The 23,262-nt window shown below is 40.9% G+C and overlaps 2 protein-coding genes, 1 long non-coding RNA gene and 1 pseudogene across 11 annotated transcripts in view; all 4 read left to right on the top strand.

The window, feature by feature from the left end:
* Positions 1-22,460, top strand: part of CATSPERE (catsper channel auxiliary subunit epsilon) — a 176,075-nt gene extending 153,615 nt beyond the window's left edge. For 6 of the 8 annotated variants that reach the window (XM_033198652.1, XM_033198653.1, XM_033198655.1 and 3 more), the window contains 2 exons: positions 15,752-15,805; positions 22,022-22,457. In XM_033198652.1, coding sequence (XP_033054543.1) covers positions 15,752-15,805; positions 22,022-22,175 — 208 coding nt within the window. In that variant the 3' untranslated portion in view covers positions 22,176-22,457. Of the gene's footprint in view, positions 1-15,751; positions 15,806-22,021 lie in introns of all 8 variants that reach the window. The other 2 variants (XM_033198651.1, XM_033198650.1) reach the window with 2 other exon arrangements.
* On the top strand, positions 1,100-10,734 carry LOC117075879. Its single transcript, XR_004434166.1, has 3 exons — positions 1,100-2,047; positions 6,883-6,892; positions 10,720-10,734. It is a non-coding gene; the product is annotated as an uncharacterized LOC117075879 (long non-coding RNA).
* On the top strand, positions 2,591-5,299 carry LOC117075877 (annotated as a pseudogene). The gene has a single exon (XR_004434165.1). The product of XR_004434165.1 is annotated as a cytochrome c oxidase subunit 2-like (transcript).
* On the top strand, positions 5,413-6,212 carry LOC117075878 (ATP synthase subunit a-like). The gene has a single exon (XM_033198659.1). It carries the CDS (start codon positions 5,528-5,530, stop codon positions 6,206-6,208), a length of 681 nt encoding a protein of 226 aa, XP_033054550.1. The 5' UTR covers positions 5,413-5,527; the 3' UTR covers positions 6,209-6,212.
* Positions 22,461-23,262: the final 802 nt, after the last annotated feature.

Genomic DNA, 23,262 nt, shown 5'->3' with positions numbered 1-23,262 from the left:
CTACTAAAGGTTCGTTTGTTCAACGATTAAAGTCCTACGTGATCTGAGTTCAGACCGGAGCAATCCAGGTCGGTTTCTATCTATTTTACATTTCTCCCTGTACGAAAGGACAAGAGAAATAAAGCCTACTTCATAAAGTGCCTTCCTTCCATAAATGACCTAGTCTCAATTTAACAAAAAATCTACATATACAGCCCAAGAACAGGGCTTGTTAAGATGGCAGAGCCCGGCAATTGCATAAAATTTAAGACTTTACAATCAGAGGTTCAACTCCTCTTCTTAACACCATGTTCACAACAAATATTCTACTTGTTACTTTACCCGCTATTGTTGCTATAGCATTTCTTACACTTACCGAACGAAAACTACTAGGCTACATACAACTACGTAAAGGACCTAACATCGTAGGACCTTGTGGACTATTACAACCCTTTGCCGACGCAATAAAACTCTTTACCAAAGAACCATTAAAGCCCTCAACTTCCACTACTACTCTTTATGTTATCGCACCAGCCCTAGCCTTTACCATTGCCCTTCTCTTATGAGTACCTCTCCCCATACCCAATTCCCTAATTAATCTTAACCTAGGACTTTTATTTATTCTAGCCACATCTAGCTTAGCCGTCCACTCTATCTTATGATCAGGATGAGCATCAAACTCAAATTATGCACTAATCGGAGCACTACGAGCAGTAGCCCAGACAATCTCATATGAAGTAACTCTCGCCATTATTTTATTATCAATTCTGCTAATAAGCGGCTCATTCAACCTTCACTCACTTATTACAACACAAGAACACCTCTGACTTCTCCTACCATCATGACCTCTAGCCATAATATGATTTACCTCTACATTAGCAGAGACCAATCGGGCCCCTTTTGACCTAACAGAAGGGGAATCCGAATTAGTCTCAGGCTTTAATACTGAGTATGCTGCAGGCCCGTTTGCCCTTTTCTTCATAGCTGAGTACATGAATATCATTATAATAAACGCCCTAACGACCACAATTTTCCTAGGATCATTATATCCCATTCACTCACCGGAATTGTTCACAACATGCTTTATTACTAAAACACTTCTCTTAACCTCCCTATTCCTATGAATTCGAGCAACCTACCCTCGATTCCGCTATGATCAACTTATATACCTCCTATGAAAAAATTTTCTTCCCCTTACACTAGCATTCCTTATATGATATATCTCAATTTCCATCATATCCTCTGGCATCCCCCCTCAAATCTAGAAATATGTCTGACAAAAGAGTTACTTTGATAGAGTAAATAATAGAGGTGCTTAATCCCCTTATTTCTAGAATTATAGGCATCGAACCTACTCCTGAGAATCCAAACTCCTCCGTGCTACCTATTACACCTCATTCTAAAGTAAGGTCAGCTAAATAAGCTATCGGGCCCATACCCCGAAAATGTTGGTTATATCCTTCCCGTACTAATTAATCCACTAGCCCAACTTATTATTTATTTTACCATATTTATAGGTACTATCATTACACTATTAAGCTCTCACTGGTTTCTAGCCTGGATGGGCCTAGAAATAAATATATTGGCCTTTACCTCAATCCTAATTAAAAAAACAAACTCTCGCTCCACAGAAGCCGCCACTAAATATTTCCTTGTACAATCCACTGCATCTATAATCCTCATAATAGCAATTATATATAATAGTCTATTCCCCGAACAATGAACTATGATAAACAACATTAATCAATCCTCATCTTTAGTCATAATAATAGCCCTCGCTATAAAACTAGGAATAGCCCCTTTTCACTTCTGAGTCCCAGAAGTTACCCAAGGAACACCCTTAATTCCTGGCCTACTTCTCCTCACATGACAAAAACTAGCTCCCATCTCAATCATATACCAAATTTATTCATCAATTAACACAAATATTCTTCTGATCCTATCCATCCTATCCATCATAGCAGGCAGCTGAGGGGGTCTTAACCAAACACAACTACGTAAAATCCTAGCATATTCTTCAATCACCCACATAGGCTGAATAATAACAACCTTAACATATAACCCAAACGTTACAATTTTTTACCTCCTCACATATATTGTTTTAACTACCACTGCATTTCTAGCCCTAAACCTAAACTCAAACACCACGATCCTAATATTATCACACACCTGAAATAAACTCACCTGATTAATACCACTAATATCATCCACCCTCCTATCTATAGGAGGTCTACCCCCACTAACCGGCTTCCTACCCAAATGAATTACTATCCAAGAACTTACCAAAAATAATAACTTCACTATACCTACTATTATAATTATTATAACCCTACTCAATCTATATTTTTATTTACGCCTAATTTACACTACCTCTATAACACTACTTCCCACATCCAATAATACAAAAATAAAATGACAATTCGAAAACACAAAGTCCACACTCCTTATTTCCCCACTCATTATTATTACCACTTTCCTACTACCTATATCCCCAACAGTCTTAACCATTCCCTAGAAATTTAGGTTATATAAGACCGAAAGCCTTCAAAGCTTTTAGTAAGTTAAGCATACTTAATTTCTGAAACACACTAAGGACTACAGAATCTCATTCCGCATCAACTGAACGCAAATCAGTTACTTTAATTAAGCTAAGCCCTTACTAGATTAATGGGACTTAAACCCACAAAAATTTAGTTAACAGCTAAATGCCCCAATCAACTGGCTTTAATCTACTTCTCCCGCCGCAGGGAAAAAAGGCGGGAGAAGCCCCGGCAGAAATCTAACTGCTCCTTCGAATTTGCAATTCAACATGAAAATCACCTCGGGACTGGTAAAAAGAGGACTGAACCTCTGTCCTTAGATTTACAGCCTAATGCTTACTCAGCCATTTTACCTTTTTTTCACTTATGCTCATTAACCGCTGGCTATTCTCTACAAATCATAAAGACATTGGAACCTTATATTTACTATTTGGCGCATGAGCTGGAACCGTAGGTATAGCTATAAGCCTTCTTATCCGAGCCGAACTCGGTCAACCCGGCAACCTGTTAGGTAATGACCACATCTATAATGTTATCGTTACGGCTCATGCATTTGTCATAATCTTCTTTATGGTCATACCCATTATAATTGGAGGCTTTGGAAACTGACTAGTACCCCTAATAATTGGTGCTCCTGACATAGCATTCCCCCGCCTAAATAATATAAGCTTCTGACTTCTTCCACCATCCTTCCTACTTCTTCTCGCATCAGCCATAGTAGAAGCTGGTGCCGGAACAGGTTGAACAGTATATCCACCCTTAGCAGGAAACCTCTCTCATCCAGGAGCCTCCGTAGACCTGACTATTTTCTCGCTTCACCTAGCAGGCATTTCTTCTATTCTAGGGGCTATTAATTTTATTACAACTATTATTAACATAAAACCCCCTGCAATATCTCAATACCAAACTCCTCTATTTGTTTGATCAGTCCTAATTACAGCAGTACTGCTCCTCCTATCCTTGCCCGTACTAGCCGCTGGTATTACAATATTATTAACAGACCGCAACCTCAACACCACCTTCTTTGACCCTGCAGGAGGGGGAGATCCTATCTTATATCAACACTTATTCTGATTCTTCGGACACCCTGAAGTCTATATTCTTATTTTACCTGGCTTCGGAATAATTTCCCACATTGTAACACACTATTCTGGAAAAAAAGAACCATTCGGGTATATAGGCATAGTCTGAGCCATAGTATCAATTGGGTTCCTAGGCTTTATTGTATGAGCTCATCATATATTTACAGTCGGAATAGATGTGGATACACGAGCCTATTTTACCTCTGCCACTATAATTATTGCAATCCCAACTGGCGTTAAAGTCTTTAGCTGACTTGCTACGCTACACGGAGGAAATATTAAGTGATCAGCCGCAATACTCTGAGCCCTGGGCTTTATTTTCCTCTTTACCGTAGGAGGTCTGACCGGTATTGTACTAGCAAACTCATCACTAGATATTGTATTACACGACACATATTACGTTGTAGCTCACTTCCACTATGTCTTATCAATAGGAGCTGTCTTTGCTATTATGGGGGGCTTTATTCACTGATTCCCCCTATTTTCAGGCTATACCCTAGACCAAGTCTGCGCCAAAGTCCACTTTACTATTATATTCGTAGGTGTAAACTTAACCTTTTTCCCACAACATTTTCTGGGCTTATCAGGAATACCCCGACGCTATTCCGACTACCCTGATGCTTACACTACATGAAATATTGTATCATCCACAGGTTCCTTTATATCCCTGGTAGCAATACTACTAATAATTTATATAATCTGAGAAGCTTTAGCCTCAAAACGTAAAGTACTATCAATTGAACAATCTACCTACAACCTAGAGTGACTACATGGCTCTCCTCCACCCTATCACACATTTGATGAGCCAGCCTTCATCAAAGTTAAATAAAAAAGGAAGGAGTCGAACCTCCTGAAACTGGTTTCAAGCCAATTCTATAGCCCCTATAACTTTTTCAATAAGGTATTAGAAAAATTATTTCATAGCTTTGTCAAAGCTAAATTATAGGACATATCCTATATATCTTACATGGCCCACCCAGTTCAACTAGGCCTACAAGATGCCACATCCCCTATCATAGAAGAACTGATTGCTTTCCACGACCACGCCTTTATAATTGTATCCCTAATTAGCTTTCTCGTCCTATATATTTTATTATCAGTACTAACAACAAAACTAACTAGCATTAACATCACAGATGCTCAAGAAATAGAGACTATTTGAACTATCTTACCCGCAATTATTCTAGTCTTAATTGCTCTTCCATCTCTACGAATTCTCTACTTAACAGACGAAATTAATAACCCCTCATTTACTATTAAGTCAATTGGACATCAATGATACTGAACCTATGAATATACAGACTATGGGGGCCTAATCTTTAATTCTTATATACTCCCCCCACTATTTTTAAACCCAGGAGACCTTCGGCTTCTAGAAGTTGATAATCGAGTGGTACTTCCAATTGAAGCCCCTGTCCGTATAATAATTACATCCCAAGACGTCCTACACTCATGAACCATCCCAACACTCGGTCTAAAAACAGATGCAATTCCAGGACGCTTAAATCAAACCACATTTACTGCCATACGACCAGGCGTCTACTACGGACAATGTTCAGAAATCTGCGGTGCTAATCACAGTTTTATGCCTATTGTTGCCGAATTAATCCCACTAAAAATTTTCGAGATAGGACCTGTATTCACTCTATAAATATACCAGATGCACTTTACCTAGTTTACTCTTAAGTTATTAAGATCCACTGTATAGCTACTACAGCATTAACCTTTTAAGTTAAAGATGAGAAAGCACTTTCTCTACAGTGAAATGCCTCAACTAAATACATCTACATGATTTATTACCATTATAACCATGCTACCTGCACTATACCTTATTATGCAATTAAAATTACTAAATACAAACTACTATTTAAATCCATCACAAAAAATTCCTAATATACAGACATTTAATAACCCTTGACAACTAAAATGAACGAAAATTTATTTACTCCATTTATAACCCCAACTCTCCTAACTCTACCCGCTGTAGTACCCATTATTCTATTTCCCACATTACTATTTCCAACCTCCAAGCACCTTGTTAACAATCGACTAATTACTATTCAACAAAATCTGATTCAACTTATCTTAAAACAAATAATAATAACTCACAATACAAAAGGACAAACCTGGTCTCTAATGCTAATATCTCTAATTATTTTTATTGCCACAACTAACCTTCTCGGACTACTACCCCACTCATTTACACCTACCACCCAGCTGTCTATGAATTTGGCAATGGCAGTCCCTCTATGGACTGGTACAGTGATTACAGGCCTCCGCTTTAAAACCAAAAACTCCCTAGCCCATTTTTTACCACAAGGCACACCCACATTTCTTATTCCCATACTAGTAATTATTGAAACTATTAGCTTATTTATTCAACCAGTGGCCCTAGCTGTACGTCTAACCGCTAATATCACAGCAGGACATCTACTCATGCATCTAATCGGAAGTGCCATATTAGCATTATTAACCATTAATTTTCTTGCAACTTCACTAACCTTCCTACTCCTCTTGCTATTAACAATCCTAGAGATTGCAGTAGCCCTAATCCAAGCCTATGTTTTCACGCTCTTGGTAAGCCTTTATTTACATGATAATACCTAATGACCCACCAAACTCACCCCTACCATATAGTCAAACCTAGCCCATGACCTCTAACAGGAGCTTTATCAGCTCTTCTAATAACATCTGGCTTAATTATATGATTTCACTTTTATTCCATAATTCTACTAATATTAGGATTATTAACCAACATATTAACAATATATCAATGATGACGCGATATTGTACGAGAAAGCACTTATCAAGGTCACCATACAACACCAGTTCAAAAAGGCCTCCGTTACGGAATAGTCTTATTTATTATTTCAGAAGTTTTCTTCTTTGCAGGCTTCTTCTGAGCATTCTACCACTCAAGTCTTGCCCCTACACCACATCTAGGAGGACACTGACCACCAACAGGCATCACTCCCCTAAATCCCCTAGAAGTACCCCTCCTAAATACTTCTGTATTACTTGCATCAGGGGTCACAATCACTTGAGCTCATCACAGCTTAATAGAAAACAACCGAAAACAAATAATCCAAGCCCTGCTTATTACAATTCTATTAGGCACCTACTTCACCCTCTTACAGATATCTGAATATTATGAAGCACCCTTCACTATCTCTGATGGCATTTATGGCTCAACATTTTTTGTTGCCACCCGGCCAAGGCTTATCTTATTATTATTCAGAAACTGTGCATTCGCGATGTGGCCGTTGGTGCAAGAGGCCCAGCTTTCAGCCTGTCTCAACTTGCAACGTGCCTTCCTCACGAAGCTTCATCATTTCTAGCTTTTGATTTAGAGTGAGAAACATGTGCCTCTTCCTTTTACTTGAACATGTAGAGGCTATTTTAAGGTTACTCACTGGCCTAATTTCAACATTGCTGTGTCTCAGGGAGTAGGGAGGCTGATTGGAGAGATGGGGGATGGGGGTCAGCGAGCAGTCAGAGCATACATAACATTGATTAAGTCCACTATCGTATATGGTCGCAGTTCATGGTGCACCAGGACACTTTCAGTAGTATCATCAGAAATCACTAATCACAGATCCTATAACAGATATAATAATAATGAAAAAGGCTGACACTTTGGGAGGCCAAAGTGAGATAATAGCTTGAAGCCAGGAGTTCAAGACCCACCTGGGCAACATAGTGAGATCCCATCACTACAACAAGTTTTTAAAAAAATTATCTGAGCATCGTGGCATGTGTCTGTAGTCCTACCTACTCAGAAGGCTGAGAGGGATGATCACTTAAGCCCAGAAGGTCAAGGCTGCAGTGAGCTGTGACTGTGCCACTGCACGCCAGCCTGACAACAGAGCAAGACCCTGTTAAAAAAAAAAAAAAAAAAAAAACGAAATACTGTGAGAATTACCAAAATGTGATAGACACAAAGCAAGCACATGTTTATAAAAATTGAAGGTTTGTGGTGATCCTGTGTTGAGCAAGTCTATTGGTACCATTCATAGTATCTGCGAAGCACAGTAAAGTGAAACTCAACAAAACAAGGTATACCTGCATGCTATTTCTCCTGATCCACAGTTTCGCTTTCCGTGATTTCACTTACTTGTAATCAACATTGGTCCAAAAATATGAGATGGAAAATTCCAGAAGTAAACAATTCATAGATTTTAAATTGCGTGCCATTCTGAGCAACAGGATGAAATGTAGCACGTTCCCACCTCATCCAGCCTGGGATGTGAGTGATCTCTGTCTAGTTTATCAGTGCTATGTGCACAACTTGCCCAATAGTCACTTAATAGCCATCCTGGCTATCAGATCCATTGTAGCGTTAAAGCAATACTGTTATGTTCCCGTAACCCTTACTTTACTTTGTAATGGCCACAAAGTGCAAAAGTAGTGATTCTGTCATGTTGTTATAATTGTTCTATTTTATTACTAGTTATTGTTCAGCTCTTACTGTGCCTCATTTATAGATTAAACTTTATCATACATTTGTATGTATAGGAAAAACATAGTTATATGTAGGGTCTGGTACTATCCATGGTTTCAGGCATCTACTGGGGGTCTTGGAACTGTCCTCTGTGGATAAAGGGGGACTGCTGTATGGTATTTTGTAGTGGTATCCAGGTCATCCTTGGTAAGGGAAATCTGTGCTTATAAGGCCATCCTAGGCACCACAGCCACGTTGTTTATGAGCCCATGAGCAAGCATTTGAGTAGCTGGGTAAAGAGGCCAACCATGTGGTGCTCAGGTGATAAGTAAGGTAAGAGCTTCCTCTCTAGTAAAGGTGTTTTGATAAACATTCACATAAAACCCCACAATTCAGATACACTGGTCTCATTCTAAGAATTTCATCTACATGCTTTTCCCTCATATTTCTTCTCATCAACTCTTGTTTTTTCCAAGTCCTGGCCATGTCGCCACATATTTACCCCTGCGATTATGCCTCAGGCCACCTCTCCTGTTAGGAAAAGTGGGAAAATTATCGTACTTGAAGATTTTTATGCTTGGAGGCCTTTTCTTCCCCACTGTTCCTCACGATTACACGTGGATGGAGCTGTAGTACCACAGCTGTCCACATCTGGATTCAGAGCGATCTGTACATCTTTCTCATATTTTTTTCTTTATAGTCAGTGGGGAACTCCCCACATCTAGGCAAATGGGAGCCGAGTCAGCTGTTCGCATGCTTATTTGTGCATTTCGGCATCCCAAGACCAGTTCTGTACTTACACTTCATGACAGAGTTCATTTGAGCACTTTTGACTTCCTAGTGTTAGAGATAAGACTAACACTCAGCTTTAAGAGGCAACCCAGGTTTCATGGTTGCTTGGTGTTTGGGGGTCAGAAGTTCAGTTTCTGCCAGTACCTAAACCATGAGCTGTTTCTCAAGAGAACTGTTACTTGCCCAAGAGTACGCATTTGCTTCCAAACTGTAGAGGCATCTGCTGATATTCCCCCATCAGAACTTCCACAATCACACAGCCTCCTCATCTGCCACAGACATATCAAGCACCTTTAGATCTGTTAGGTCATAAGAGCCAGATCTCAGCCCCGTTTGCATCACCTGGACCATCTAGACAGGCTCTTCACCCTGGACCCCATTCTGGCTGACTTTCAGGTCCCTCTGCGTATTTGGAGAAGCACATCCAAATTATGTGTGGTACATGTTGCCTCCAGAATCCAACGTGTGCCGTGAGAAGGCACATCCCTTTCTTGTGGAAGAAGTATAAAAAGCAGGAACTCGTCTTTGACTCTCAACAGTGCATCATGTACCCCACAACTCATGGGATTTCTCTCTCTTACCTTTTTTTTTTTTGGTAGGGACAAGGTCTTGCTATGTTGCCCAGCCTGGTCTTGAACTCCTTGCCTCAATCAATCCTCCCAAAGTGCTGGGATTACAGGTGTGAGCCAGCAGACTTGGCCTTGTCTCCTTTATCTTTTGTTTTTGAGACACAGTCTTGGTCTGTGGTCCAGGCTGAAGTACAGTGGCGTGATCTCAGCTCAATGCAACCCCTGCCTCCCAAGCTCAAGCAATTCTTGTGCCTCAGCCTCCCGAGTTGCTGGGATTCCAAGCATGCACCACCATGCCTGGCTAATTTTTGTATTTTTAGTAGAGACGGGATTTTGCCATGTTGGCCAAGCTGGTTTCAAACTCCTGACCTCAAGCAATCCACCTCCCTCAGTCTCCCAAACTGCTGGCATTACAGGTGTGAGCCACGACACTTGGCCTTGTGTCCTTTATCTTACTAATATATCTGCAGTATCTGCTACCTCCTGCCCTCCGGGTCATGTATCATCAATGTAGTGGACCAGCATGATGTTCTATGAGATGATGATAAAAAACAAACTCCATGACAGCAGGATCATAGAGTGGTCCTGAAGCAAGAAGGGAGGTGGATTACAGTATTCCCCGGGTGAAAGCAAACGGCCTCTGCTCCTTTCTGCCTGCTGGGTTTCTTGCCCAGGGCCACAGACAATGTAGTGAAACCAGACTTGAGCCTCAGTCAGTCTGATCGCAAAGCTCATGTTATTTGCTCTGCAGGTATCAGAGTGTTGAGGGATGGTGGTGAAAGCTCCCGTGTCACATGTACTTTTTGAGTTTTACTGTTTTCTGTACAGTGTAATATATTTAAGTGTCTGGAATTCAAAACTCATTCAGGTTGGAACAGCAGTTTGTTAAAGGTTTACATGATAGTGGTGTGGGGAGGAGGGAATAATTTGCTAAGTGAATGGCTGCTTATCAGATGCTGAGGGTGGTATGGATTTGTTTCTTTGATGAGAATACATTGTGGGGGGAGATAGCCACTATTGATTAACCTCATAATATTCTATCAGTGCCCAAAACTCATCAATCTTCTGAACAGTTCAACCAAAAAACTTAAATTGAGTTATTCTAGGTGTTGCAGGTTCCCTGGAAAGGAAACTCTGAGATGAAGGTTAGCATGCAGGAAGTTTACTGTTAAGTGCTCCGGGATCAATACCTTTGGTGTTTCTGTCATGATGTAGTTCTCAATGCCATGGTGAATGGAGTATCGTATGGGTCCTATCTCAGGAGAATGAGTAGTTCACATCTGATCAGTTCACTCCAGTATTTCCCTTTCTCTAAGTCTTTCTACTTATTTCTATACATTATAATAAAGGGTGACTGTCCTCTCAAGTTCATTTAATGCATTCGTATCAACAATTGAATATGACTTAGAGTTATGCTTACACTTCCTTGGTCTAACACTCTCAGAATTCATTTTTTCTATACATATTCTTAGGGTATTGCTTATATGAGTTGGCAAAATTCTGCAGTTATTTTTCTGTGTAACCCTTCCTCTCCTGAGTTTGACTTTCGTATTGCTGTCTAGAACTTGGTAGCATCTAAATCTGTCTAGAAACAACGTGTTTGTTGAGATAGAGCATGATAAGAACTGGGTTATGCTTGCAACATAACCCCTCAGTACAAGTCTTATAGCTGGGCATGGTGTTGCATGCCTGTAGTACCAGCTACTCAGGAGGCTGTTGGGGAGGATCATTTGAACCCAGAACTTCAAGCTCAACATTGTGAGATCCCATCTCTAAAGTTAAAAAAAAAAAAAAAAGGAATACAGAAATCATAGACCTAAATATAAAATGCAAAATTCTGAAACTCATAGAAGATAACTAACATAGGAAAAAAAAACTAATTAACCTTGCATATGGCTGTGACTCTTTGGATAAACACCAATGGTATGATTCATGAAATAAATCATTGAAAAGTTGGACTTCATTAAAATTAAAAACTTCTGCTCTGTGAAAGACAATGTCAAGAGAATGAGAAGGCAAGCCACACACTGGGAGAAAAAATTTACAAAAGAGAGATCGAATAAATAATTGGTATCCAGAATATACAAAGAAGGCTTAGAACGCAACAATAAGAAAATAACCAGATTTAAAAATGGGCAAAAGATCTGAACAGACACCTCTCCAGAGAAGATAAATGGATGACAAAAAAGCATATGAAAAAAATGTTCAACATCATATGTCATTAGAAAATGCAAATTAAAACAATAAGATACCACTACACACTTACCAGAATGGTCAAAATCCAGAACACTGACAATATCAAATCTGACAAGGATATGGAACATCAGGAAGTCTCATTCATTGCTGATAGAAGTCCAAATGGTGCAGCCACTTTGGAAGACAGTTGTTTGGCAGTTTCTTACAAAACTAAACATACTCCTACTGTACGACCCAGCAGTGGTACTCACTGGTATTCACCCAAATGAGGCTGAGGTGGGAGGATTGGTTGAGCCTGGGAAGCTGAACTTGCAGTGAGCTGTGATGCTGCTGCTGCACTCCAGCCTGGGTGATAGAGTGAGAACCTGTCTCAAAAGGTTAAAAAAAAAAAACAAAAAGCAAAAATAGTTAAAAAAAAAAAAAAATACTGTGGCCGGGTGTGGTGGCTCACACCTGTAATCCCAGCACTTTGGAAGGCCGAAGCGAGCGGATTATAAGGTCAGGAGTTTGAGACCAGCCTGGCCAACATAGTGAATCTCCTTCTCTACTAAAAATACAAAAATTAGCCAGGCATGGTGGTGCGCACCTGTAATGCCAGCTACTTGGGAAGCTGAGGCAGGAGAATCACTTGAACCTGGTAGGCGGAGGTTGCAGTGAGCCGAGATCATGCCATCGCACTCCAGCCTGGACAATAGAGTGAGACTCTGTCTCAAAAAAAAAAAAAGAAAAGAAAAGAAAATACTGTGGGGTTTATAACATGTAATAAAAGTAAAATGGATGAAAACAATGGCACAAAGGATGGGAGTAGGGATTAGAAGCATAGTGTTTTAAGATTCTTATACTTAAGAATGGTATATATACAAATAATATACCACTAAATGGTATATTATTTGCCAGAAAAATGTGATAAATTAATGATTGATATTGTATACCAACCACATTAGAAAAAGACACAAACCTATAAAAACGAATAGGGGAGATAATGTGGAATCACTAAAAAAATACTTTATTAATACAAAAAAGGACAGAAGAAAAGGAGAAAGGAAAAGAAAATATATAACTTTAAAATGTATAACAACTTAAGATAGCAAACAAATAGCAAGACTGTAGATTTAACTCTAAAGATATCAATAATTACATTAAATACAAATGGTCTAAATATCCCAATTAAAGAACAGAAATTGTCATATTGGATAAAAATATAAGACCTAACTACAGACTGTCTACCAGTAGCCCATATGAAATATGAAGACACAGATTGATTAAAAGTAAAAGGATAAAAAAAGATAAACCATGCTAATAGTAGTCAAAAGAAAACCAGGTTGGCCATATTAATAGCAGATAACAGGAATTCAGAACAAGGAAGGTATAAAGAGACTCATTACATAGTGATAAAGAAGGTATAATAATCCTAAATGTGGATTTACCTTTAAAACAGCTTCAAAATACATGAAACAAAAATGGATAGAACTAAACAGAGAAACAGCAAACCCCTAACTACAGCTGGAGATTTCAACACTCCTTTCTCAGAAATTTATAGGACAGGTAGAGAGAAAATCAGTAAGGATACAGAATACCTAAACTATGCTATCAACCAGCTCAGTCCATTTGACAATACTACATCCAACAACTTTTAAACCGTAAAGGTCCAACTGCACTTCTTCCATGCTGATTCCATCACAATTTCATTCTATCAAAGGTCAACTTGGCCCTCTTTTCAGTCCCAATCGCCTCTACCCAAGTCTAGACCTCATTATCACAGAACTGGATTGTTCACTACTGTGTATAATTTTTCCATATGGCCCATTTACATTTAATCTCTCTATTCCAAATCACTTGACAAATTGCTATTGAATTAAATTCAAAAACAACCGTGACTCCTTTATACAAAAGGGGTAAAGTCAAAATTCCTAAGCCTTTCATTAAAGCCCTCTGGAGGGCACATGTGCAGGCATGAGCGTGTGTGTGCGCGCGCACACACACACACACACAAAACCCCCACTACTTCCCTCTACATGCACCAAGATATTTCCTCATTATCCCTTCAACCTCACAAATTCATTCCCATTTCCAAACCTTGGCTCATCTCCCCCTATACCTGGAATACCTTAGCCCTTCATCCTTAAACTCCAACCTTTAGGACTCAACACAAGCCCCTTTGCCGTGCTGCGAACATTCTCGTGATAGGTGTCTACATCACTCAGTGTGTGTGATGGAGTCTCACTCTGTTGCCCAGGCTGAAGTGCAGTGGTGCGATCTCCACTCACTGCAACCTACACCTACCCGGTTCAAGCAATTCTCCTGCCTCAGCCTCCCGAGTAGCTGAGACTACAGGCGCAGACCCCCACACCTGGCTAATTTTTTGTATTTTAGTAGAGACGGGGTTACACCATGTTGCTCAGGCTGGTCTCCAACTCCTGAGCTCAGGCAATCCACCCGCTGCAGCCTCCAAAAGTGCTGGAATTACAGACGTGAGCCACCGCGCCCAGCCTAGAATGTATAACCCTGTATCTTGTATTGTTGTTTATGGGCTGTATTTACATGCCAGTTCCACAAGTTGATATATTGGTAGCGTCTACTTTGGTTTGAATCCCAGTTTTGCCACTACTAGCTACTCAGTCTAAAGAAAATTGCTTGCTCTTTTTTTTTTTTTTTTTTTTGAGACGGAGTCTCACTCTAGCCCGGGCTGGAGTGCAGTGGCCGGATCTCAGCTCACTGCAAGCTCCGCCTCCCAGGTTCACGCCATTCTCCTGCCTCAGCCTCCGGAGTAGCTGGGACTACAGGCGCCGCCACCTCGCCCGGCTAGTTTTTTTTTTTTTTTGTATTTTTTAGTAGAGACGGGGTTTCACTGTGTTAGCCAGGATGGTCTCGATCTCCTGACCTCGTGATCCGCCCGTCTCGGCCTCCCAAAGTGCTGGGATTACAGGCTTGAGCCACCGCGCCTGGCCGAAAATTGCTTACTCTTTTTGAACCGTTCTGTATCTGTAGAATGGGTTGATAATACCTGCCTTACAGTATTCTGAGGAGTAAATGAAGCATCTGGGTAAAAATCTCTAACTTTGCCAAGCACATAACAAATATGCAATAAAAATAAGTTCCTTTCTTCTATGTTCTCCCACATGTAGGTGGGTGAAATCATGTCAGAAATGTTTGCTTAGCTATATCCTGCCTCATTCCAAGCAATATGCCTAACAGTGAGAGACATTCAGTAACATTAGAAATAACAGTTTTTTATATGGAGCCCCTAATACTCAGCTTCCTGAAGGAGTTAGCCTACATCAGGTGAACATGATGGGCAGCAGGGTCAGAAAAACCTGACTTCAAATCCCAGCTCTGCTGCTAACAGCTGTGTAAACTTTCTCAAGTTGCTTAACCTGCCTGAGCTCCTCATCTGAGTTTCCTCATCTACAAGGAAGGGTTGCTGTGAAGATCCACTAAGATAATGCATGTAAGCATTTGGCATGCTGCCTAGTACATAGCAATGCTCAATTAGTATTCATTTTCTTTTTTTTTTTTTTTTTTTTTTTGAGACGGAGTCTCACTCTATCACCTAGGCTGGAGTGCAGTGGTGCGATCTCAGCTCACTGCAAGCTCCGCCTCCCAGGTTCAAGAGATTCTCCTGCCTCAGCCTCCCGAGTAGCTGTGACTACAGGTGCCTGCCACCACACTTGGCTAATTTTTGTATTTTTAGTACAGAAGGGGTTTCACCCCTGTTGGTCAGGTCGGTCTCGAACTCCTGACCTCAGGTGATCTGTCCACCTTGGTCTCCCAAAGGCTGGGATTACAGGTGTGAGCCACCGTGCCTGCCAGTATTCATTTTCAATAAGTATTCATGCTCATAAAGGTTAGCTTTTTTTATTTCTGCCAATACTTATCAGTAATATCATTATTACTGTTGCCTTGGGAACCACTATCAAAATGATGTAAGGCTGTCAGGATAGAGAGCTCTTGAGGAATCTCAGAGAAGCCTGAGACGTACACAGGGAAAAATAATCACAGCTCTTCTGTGAATGTATCCATCTGTCCTTTGTCAAGAAAATGACACCTTAACTAGGATTATATATGGTTTGATTGTTACCATAGGGACATGGAGAGCATTTTAAAATGTATTGTACTTAATTTCATCTTTAATATTATTTTTCTAATTTGCAGTTTCTGTAACCTAACAGCTATGTTTGCAATAGAGACGTTTGGACTGATTCCCAGGTAATGAGCAATGCCTAACTGGACTTTAATTAGGGAATTTCTAAGATACAAGTGGCAGCTAAAAAGGAAAAGCAGCTCCCCCCGTGTCTCCCGGAAGCAGCCTGTGCACTGAGTTTTCAGGGCCCCAGCTTAAATCTTATTATGAAAAATATTATTATACAGTATATAATATGCAAATGAATTCTAAAACAACACCACCACAAAAACGTATGAAGTGTTCACTGCAAAGTCAATGGTTTTAATCAGTCTATATTTAGATTTGGGGGGCTATCTGTGAAATCTGTCTTCCCAAATGACAGAAACTTGCTGTCCCTGAAGCCCTGTTAACTTCTGCCCCCTCTGTGACATCCTAAAAACTGTATGTGTGGATAGTGTGTATACAGGGACACAGCAGGAAGGAATTCCTGAGAACTGTTACTGCGGCCAAGGTCCCCTTTCGTGCCATCCCGCTCAACAGCCACTGTCTTCCTATCAGACCTGTCTCAGCTGCTCCTACTTGGCAGATGCCAGAATGCAGTGGTAGGGATTGGGAGGTGACAGTGGCTGTGCCCTCTGCTCTAAGCCTGGTCAGCTTTCAACCACAGACCCTCATTCTGATGCATTTAGGAAACAGTCAAGGGAGTTCCCTGGACTCAGCTCCAGTCCCTTGGAGGGCAGAATGAAAAGTCCTGATACTGAAGTTAGAACCCCAAATGACTTTGCTACTCTGTTTTGGGCCTGGTGTTTGGAATTTGGGTATTTGGGTTTTGTTTTATGGGGTTTTTTTGGGGGGTGGAGCGGGGCAGGATTGTTAAATAAGGGCATAAGGAAAACAAGCTATTCATGGCCCCACTGTAAATATGACTGGCTTCTGGGGTTTCTGTGCTGACGGAGTGTTAATAGTGGGAATAACCTGCAAATGAAGTCAAGAGTTGTTCCTACATAACCTTGGGAAGCAGGCACAACCTTTTCCTAGTGACTTTTCTTCCTCATGGGGTTGGTATGTTTGACTTAGGTGAATATTAACATATATGCCCACCCAAGTACCCACCAACCAAAGAAAGAGTCAAGTGAGTTAGCGGGGAGAAAGGCAAAGGAGGAGGATCTCACCCACCTGCCCCCACTCTCACCTGCCAGCAGCTAGAGTCCAGCAGCCAGGGCATATGAGCACAGCATACAGGACAGTCTATTTGGTTAGTGACTGTAGGTTAGCCTCCAGTAACACCTGGGCCCTGAAGGGTAGCAGAGGCACACCAGGGCTGGCTGGTGGTTGATTATTTCCTTAATAATGGAGCCCTTTTCTTGAGCAGCGACTGGAGATGAGTTTGTAGAAGGCAGAGCTCGGCACTTCCTTGCTCCTAGCCCAGCACTCAACCCCACCACTTTCCCAGCGTTTCCATTCTGCTCTCTGGAATTGCCATCCTTTAACCAGCAAACTCACCCAGATCTTCACCCCTCCTCTGAGCTCTCCCTCTCTCTCCTTAGGGGTAACCAGGCTCTCCCCGGAAGAGACTGCTCCACCTTCGGGCCAATCAAGTGGTGCTCTTTTCTTTTACCGCCCATGTACCTCAGGGGGTCCTATTACCAATTCCAGATCATTATTTATCCTCGTTCTTGTGAAACAAAACCGAAAAACCAACACAAAACATACCCTGATCCTTTGAGGCTCATGGCGTCTGCTGCAGGCTCAGCTGTCTGTCTTCATCACCATGTCCTCTCTACAGTCTGCTGCATTCATTCTCAACTTTGGCCCCGTCACACTGGTTTCCTCTCCACATCAAGTCCCACTCTCAGTGTTCGCATCCAGCATCCAAAGTCGTGGCCTTACCACATCCTTGGTGACCTCCCTCTACTGCACTTCAGCCATCCACTCCCACAGTTGCACCTTCCACACTGTCATTACTTGTAACTTCTCTGCTTCCTAAAGCATCAATCCAGACATCACATCCTATTCTCTGATCACGACCTCCTGTCCTTCCAGCTTGTTAATTCCACGACACCCCCCTTCACCCTCCCTGGAACCTCCACCTCTACTTTCAGTCTCTCTTTTTGTACTTTTGTACTTTGCATTTCCTTACGTTTCAAAGTCCATTATTTCAAGAACACTTCCAGTACACCCTCACCCCTCTGGGATTTGTTCCTCCCTCTGGCAAATCTCCAACTACCTACTTTCTCTGTGACTACACCTGAGCAGCATTCTCTGTAACAGCGATTTCAGATTGTATCTAATTAGCTTCCTCCGCAAACCTGCTTTCCTTAATCATCATCAGGTGAGCTTGTTTCCACTCTCACAGAGAAATTAGAAACCATGAGACAGGAATGCCCTCTATTCCTGATTGCAAACAGAAAAATCTACTAACATCTATATCCATCCTCTCCTCTTTCCGTCCTGTTACAACAAAGGAAATATGATTCCTCCTTTTAAATATAATTCTTCCACCTATGCTTTGCACACTATCTGTTCCTCTCCACTTACTGAGGAAACTTTCAAATTAATTATTCCTTCTCTCTTCTGTATATTCAACTTTCCCTCTCAACTAGATCCTTCTAATAGGTTTTTGGTGACCCTCAAGTTTCTCCTTTGCAGCACAAAACTTCTCAAAGGTATTGTCTACACTCACAGTCTCCATTTCCCTGTGTCCAGCCGCCTTTCTCCAATCCATCCAGTCAGGTTTCTATCTCTTCACTCTACCGATTAGTTCATTGAAATAGCTTTGGCCTTCATTGAGCTAATTGATATTTTTCAGTCCTCATATTATTAGATCTTTCTTCAGCGTTGACTCTTCCTTTGGCTGTTGTATCACACCATGGGTTTTCCCAAACTTCTGTAGCCACTGCCTCTCTCTCCCTAGTAAAGAAAGCCTCAGCCTCCTTTAGCAGCCTTTAAATGTTGGCCTCTCATGAGGCTCAGTTCTGTCCTGAGCTTCTCACTCTGGCAAGCTCATCCACAATTATGACTTCAGTTAGCATCTATATGCACATGACTCCCCAATAATATCTCTAGAACAGTCCAGAGCCAGACATCCTATTGTCTACTTAACTTCTCTTAGATGTCTCAAAGACTAGTCAAACTGGACATGTCCAAAAGTGAACTCATGATCTTATCATACGCTCCCCTATCCCATTATTTAATCTATCTTAAAACTGATCCATTAGGGCAATTACATATAGCCATATAGATTGTCCTTGCACGGCTCCAGGAAAATCCATTCACACAGGCTATGATAGGAATGGTACCCTGTTTTCCAATGTTCCCTCCTACACTTGTTCCCTGTACAATTCGTCCCATGAAATGTACATCCAACTATGCAAGCCAAACTTCTAGGAGTCAAAAACCAAAACCAAAACCAAGAAACCAAGGATTTACATTCATTTCTCTTTCTCTCTCTCTCTCTCTCTCTGTTTCTCTCCAGTTCATCCAATCCACAACTATCTCCCATTCATTTAATCCCCTAAATCATCCTTGAATGGATCCACTTCTTACTCCATCACCACCTCCTTAATCCAGGCTACCATTATCTCTGCAATAGACTCCTAACCAATCTCCCCTCATCTACTCCTACGTTCTTCTAGCTTATTCTCCTCACTGGAGCTAGAGTAATTTTTTCAATGCTAGTTTTAGTAGCTTGAAACATTCACATTTCTGTCCATAAAATTAAATAGTAGCTTGAAACATTCACATTTCTGTCCATAAAATTAAAACTCCTTAAGGAGTTTTGGCCTACAAATCCTTGCATGATCTAGCCCCTACCTACTTTTCGAGTCTCATCGTGGATCATGTCCTTCACATTTTCTCAGCTCCAGACCGAGCAACTTTCTTTCAGTCCTGTTCTTCTCCATGCTCTCTCCCATAGCAGGACCTCTGCACATGCCATTTCCTCTATCTAGAATCCTCCGTCCTCTATTTACCTACACTTCACTTTACGAACTTCACTTCTATTTATTCATCAGATTTTAAGATAATTACCTTTTTCCCATGAAGGCATTTCTTGATCCATTTACCAGGTTAAATCCTGCTTTAAGAAGCTTTCGTTGCCTTGTATATTTATCCTTAGTTCTTACCACAGTTGCAATTTTTTTATTTATTTTCTCATTATTTGATGAATGATTATATCCCACTAAAATATAAGCTCCCCAAGGATGGGGACCATGTCTGTTTTCACTCGTCATTGTATTGCTAGAACAATGCACAGTGTCAGGCAGATAGGAGATGGTGAAGTGGCTTAACTAAGTTCTCAGAAGGAAATCATACACTGGGGACAGATTAAGTTTATAGCCACAGAGGCCAAGGTGAGACAAAGGAAGCCTGGGGAAACTATAACATTGAAACCAAATAATTATGGTTTAAAAGGGACTCCAAAACTAATGTCAGATACCAGGACACCAGATAGAAAACAGCACAGTGTCTGGCTTAAGAAATAAATCCCCTCTGATCAGAAGCATTCATGCAGGCCCAGCGTGGTGGCTCATACCTTAATCCCAGCACTTTAGGAGGCTAGGTTGGACAGATTGTTTGAGCCTAGAGTTGAAGACAAGCCTGGGCAACATGGCAAGACCCCATCTCTATTCCTGTCCCAAAAAAATAGCCAGGTTTCGTGATGCATGTCTATAGTCCCAGCTACTTGGGAGGCTGAGGTGGGAGGATCGCTTGAACCTGGAAGGTCGAGGCTGCAGTGAGCCGTATTCATGCCACTGCACTCCAGCGTGAGCAACAGAGAGAAACCTCATCTCCAAAAACAAACAAACCAACAAAAAAGTACCCATGCAGAGTTCTAGGTGAAGAGGCAGATGTCTGGCTAGAGTAAGTGCTGCACACACACACACAGACACACACACACACACACCTGGCTGACCCTCAGGTACCTCAAATTAAATATGCACCAAAGTAAGCCAACCATATACGCACATACTCTCAAAAAAGTGCTCCTCCCTCTGAATTTCCTCCATCCGTGAATGGCAACACCATTCTCACAGTAACCTAACTCCAAAGCATGGAAGGAAGATAGATAACCTTTATTCCTTCATATTTCTCAAACCCCACATCTTAATAATCACCAAGATCGATCCAATCTAACTTCTAAATGTGTCTTAAATATATCCACTTCTCTCCATTTCTTCAGCCATTAATTTTGTTAAGACTCTCATTATAGCTTACCTCGATTATTCAAATACTTCGTAACTGCTTTTTCTACCTTCACACTCATACTTTGCTTTCTTCCATTCTTCACACTCCAGAGTCATCCCTGTAAAATGTCAATCCTATATCATCCCTCTGAAGCGCTCTCCTGCCTTAGGCTAAAACCCACTCTCTAGCTTGACTTAAGCAGTTTTTCCAATCTGGCCCTGCCCACCTATCAATCCTCATCTCTAACCACTCCTCTTGGCACCTGAGCTCCTGTCATACTGAAGGAGCTGCAGTTCCAGAATGTCTAGGAGTGGTCCTGAGGTGTTACCAAGTTTTCATGCCTTCCCATACCCTTCTCCTTTTGTCTGAAACACTGTTCCCACCTCGGTCTCTTCCTCCACTCTTATCTAGCTAACTAGGTAACTCCTACTCCCACTCATACTCATACCCAGCTAACTCCTACCTAGGCTTAGCTCAGGCATCCCCTTCCCTGGCCTTCCATGATGTGTGACTCCCACAGAACTTCCTGCCCAGGCTCAGTTCAAACATCCCCTCTACTGGAAGGCCTTCCATGATGTATGGCTCCCACAAAACTTCATTTTTGGCCGGGCGCAGTGGCTCACGCCTGTAATCCCAGTACTTTGGGAGGGCGAGGTGGGCAGATCACTTGAGATCAGGAGTTCGAGACCAGCCTGGCCAACATGGTGAAACCCCAACTCTACTAAAAATACAAAAATTAGCTGGGTATGGTGGTGCCTGCCTGTAATCTCAGCTACTTGGGAGGCTGAAGCAGGAGAATGGCTTGAACCTAGGAGATAGGCGTTCCAGTGAGCCATTGCACTCCCGGCTGGGTGACAGAGTGAGACTCCATCGCAAAGAAAATAAAAGATAACTTCATTTCCTCTTCTCACTGCATTGATCACCTTGTGTATTTTCCCGCCTGATCAGCCTCAAACACTAAAAGGTAAACACCGTGAGGCTGGACAGTGCGTCTTATGCATCTTTGTTCTATGTCAATGGCATAGTAGCTAGCCATTCAAAAATTGTTTAAAGAAATTAACAGCCGAAGTGTGAACAATGACTTCTAATGCCTCTTATTTTTCTGATTCCAGTCCAAGTGTCTACCTGGTGGCTTCTTTCCTCTTCGTCCTGATGCTGCTCGTCTTCACTATTCTCGTTTTGAGCTACTTTCGGTACGTGAGGATTTATAGACAATATATTTATAAACCACCTCACAAACCTCAAAGAAAACATAAGAAGAATTAGGAAAACAGAAAGTTTGTTTATTACAGATATATGTATATAGAGAAACAGTGTATTTTATACTTAGATTGAGAGTGTTAGTATTTAGTATTAAGAATACTAAATATAAGCTCATAGTAGGCACTGAATTCAAGATCTGAAAAATATTCTTGAACCCTCTCCAAAATAGAAATATTTTCATATATAGTGTGTTATTAAATTAATCCTTTATGTGTTTGCCTTCATTTTAAAGGTACTCTGTGTACTCTTACATGGCATGAAAAAATAAATTTGACTGTTATAATCCTTTGTAAGAATGAAAGTGAAATTTTGAAAATATATTTATGTGTCAAGTATTATTTTGCATGAAACTTTTCACATGAAACCTTATATGACTGTAGTTAATTTATATATAAAGGATTTTTAAAAGTGTGTGGATTTAAATAACCTGCCCTAAACAGATTTTTTTCTACTGGTAAATTCACATATGAAATGTAAAATATATTATATTAGAAATGAGCAGCTGATGTTCTAAATTTTATTTTATTTTATTTTATTTTATTTTATTTTGACAAGGTCTTGCTGTGTTGCCCAGGCTGGTCTTGAACTCCTGGGCTCAAGCAATTTTCCAGCCTTTCATGGGATTACAGGCGTGAACCTGTAAAATTTGGAGCTACACCTAAACTTTAATTCTAAGTTTTAAATTTTGACTTTGATGCTCAAAATAAGCTTCTTAATTTGTCCAAATATTACCACAGTCTTCTAAATAATTAGTATTTGTATGTATCAGTCTGGATTCAACTAGAGAAGCAGAACTAGAAGGAGGAGTGTGTGTGTGTGTGTGTGTACGTGTGTGTGTGTGTGCGCGCAGGCGCGTGTGTGTGCTTACTCTCCTCTAAAGAGATTTATTTTAAAAGAATTGGATTGTGTGATCGTGGAGGCTGGCTAAACAAGTCTGAAATCCACAGTGCAGGCAATCAAGAATGGAAGATCACAAGCAAGATGAAATTCCATGGGCATTGATCAAAGCTGTTGTCCACAAAGAATTTCTCATTTTACCAAAATCAAGAACAAGACAGATACTCACTGTTCATCACTGTTTTGAAAGTTC

This window comes from Trachypithecus francoisi, unplaced genomic scaffold, assembly GCF_009764315.1.
Source record: "Trachypithecus francoisi isolate TF-2019V2 unplaced genomic scaffold, Tfra_2.0 Lachesis_group5, whole genome shotgun sequence".
Taxonomy (NCBI): domain Eukaryota; kingdom Metazoa; phylum Chordata; class Mammalia; order Primates; family Cercopithecidae; genus Trachypithecus; species Trachypithecus francoisi.
The sequence above is the reverse complement of the archived record's forward strand: the minus strand, read 5'-3'. Positions and strand labels throughout refer to the sequence as shown.

What these genes read in the sequence shown, in the direction of transcription:
- LOC117075878 (XM_033198659.1), top strand. Translation starts at nt 5,528, where the DNA reads ATGAACGAAAATTTATTTACTCCATTTATAACCCCAACTCTCCTAACT.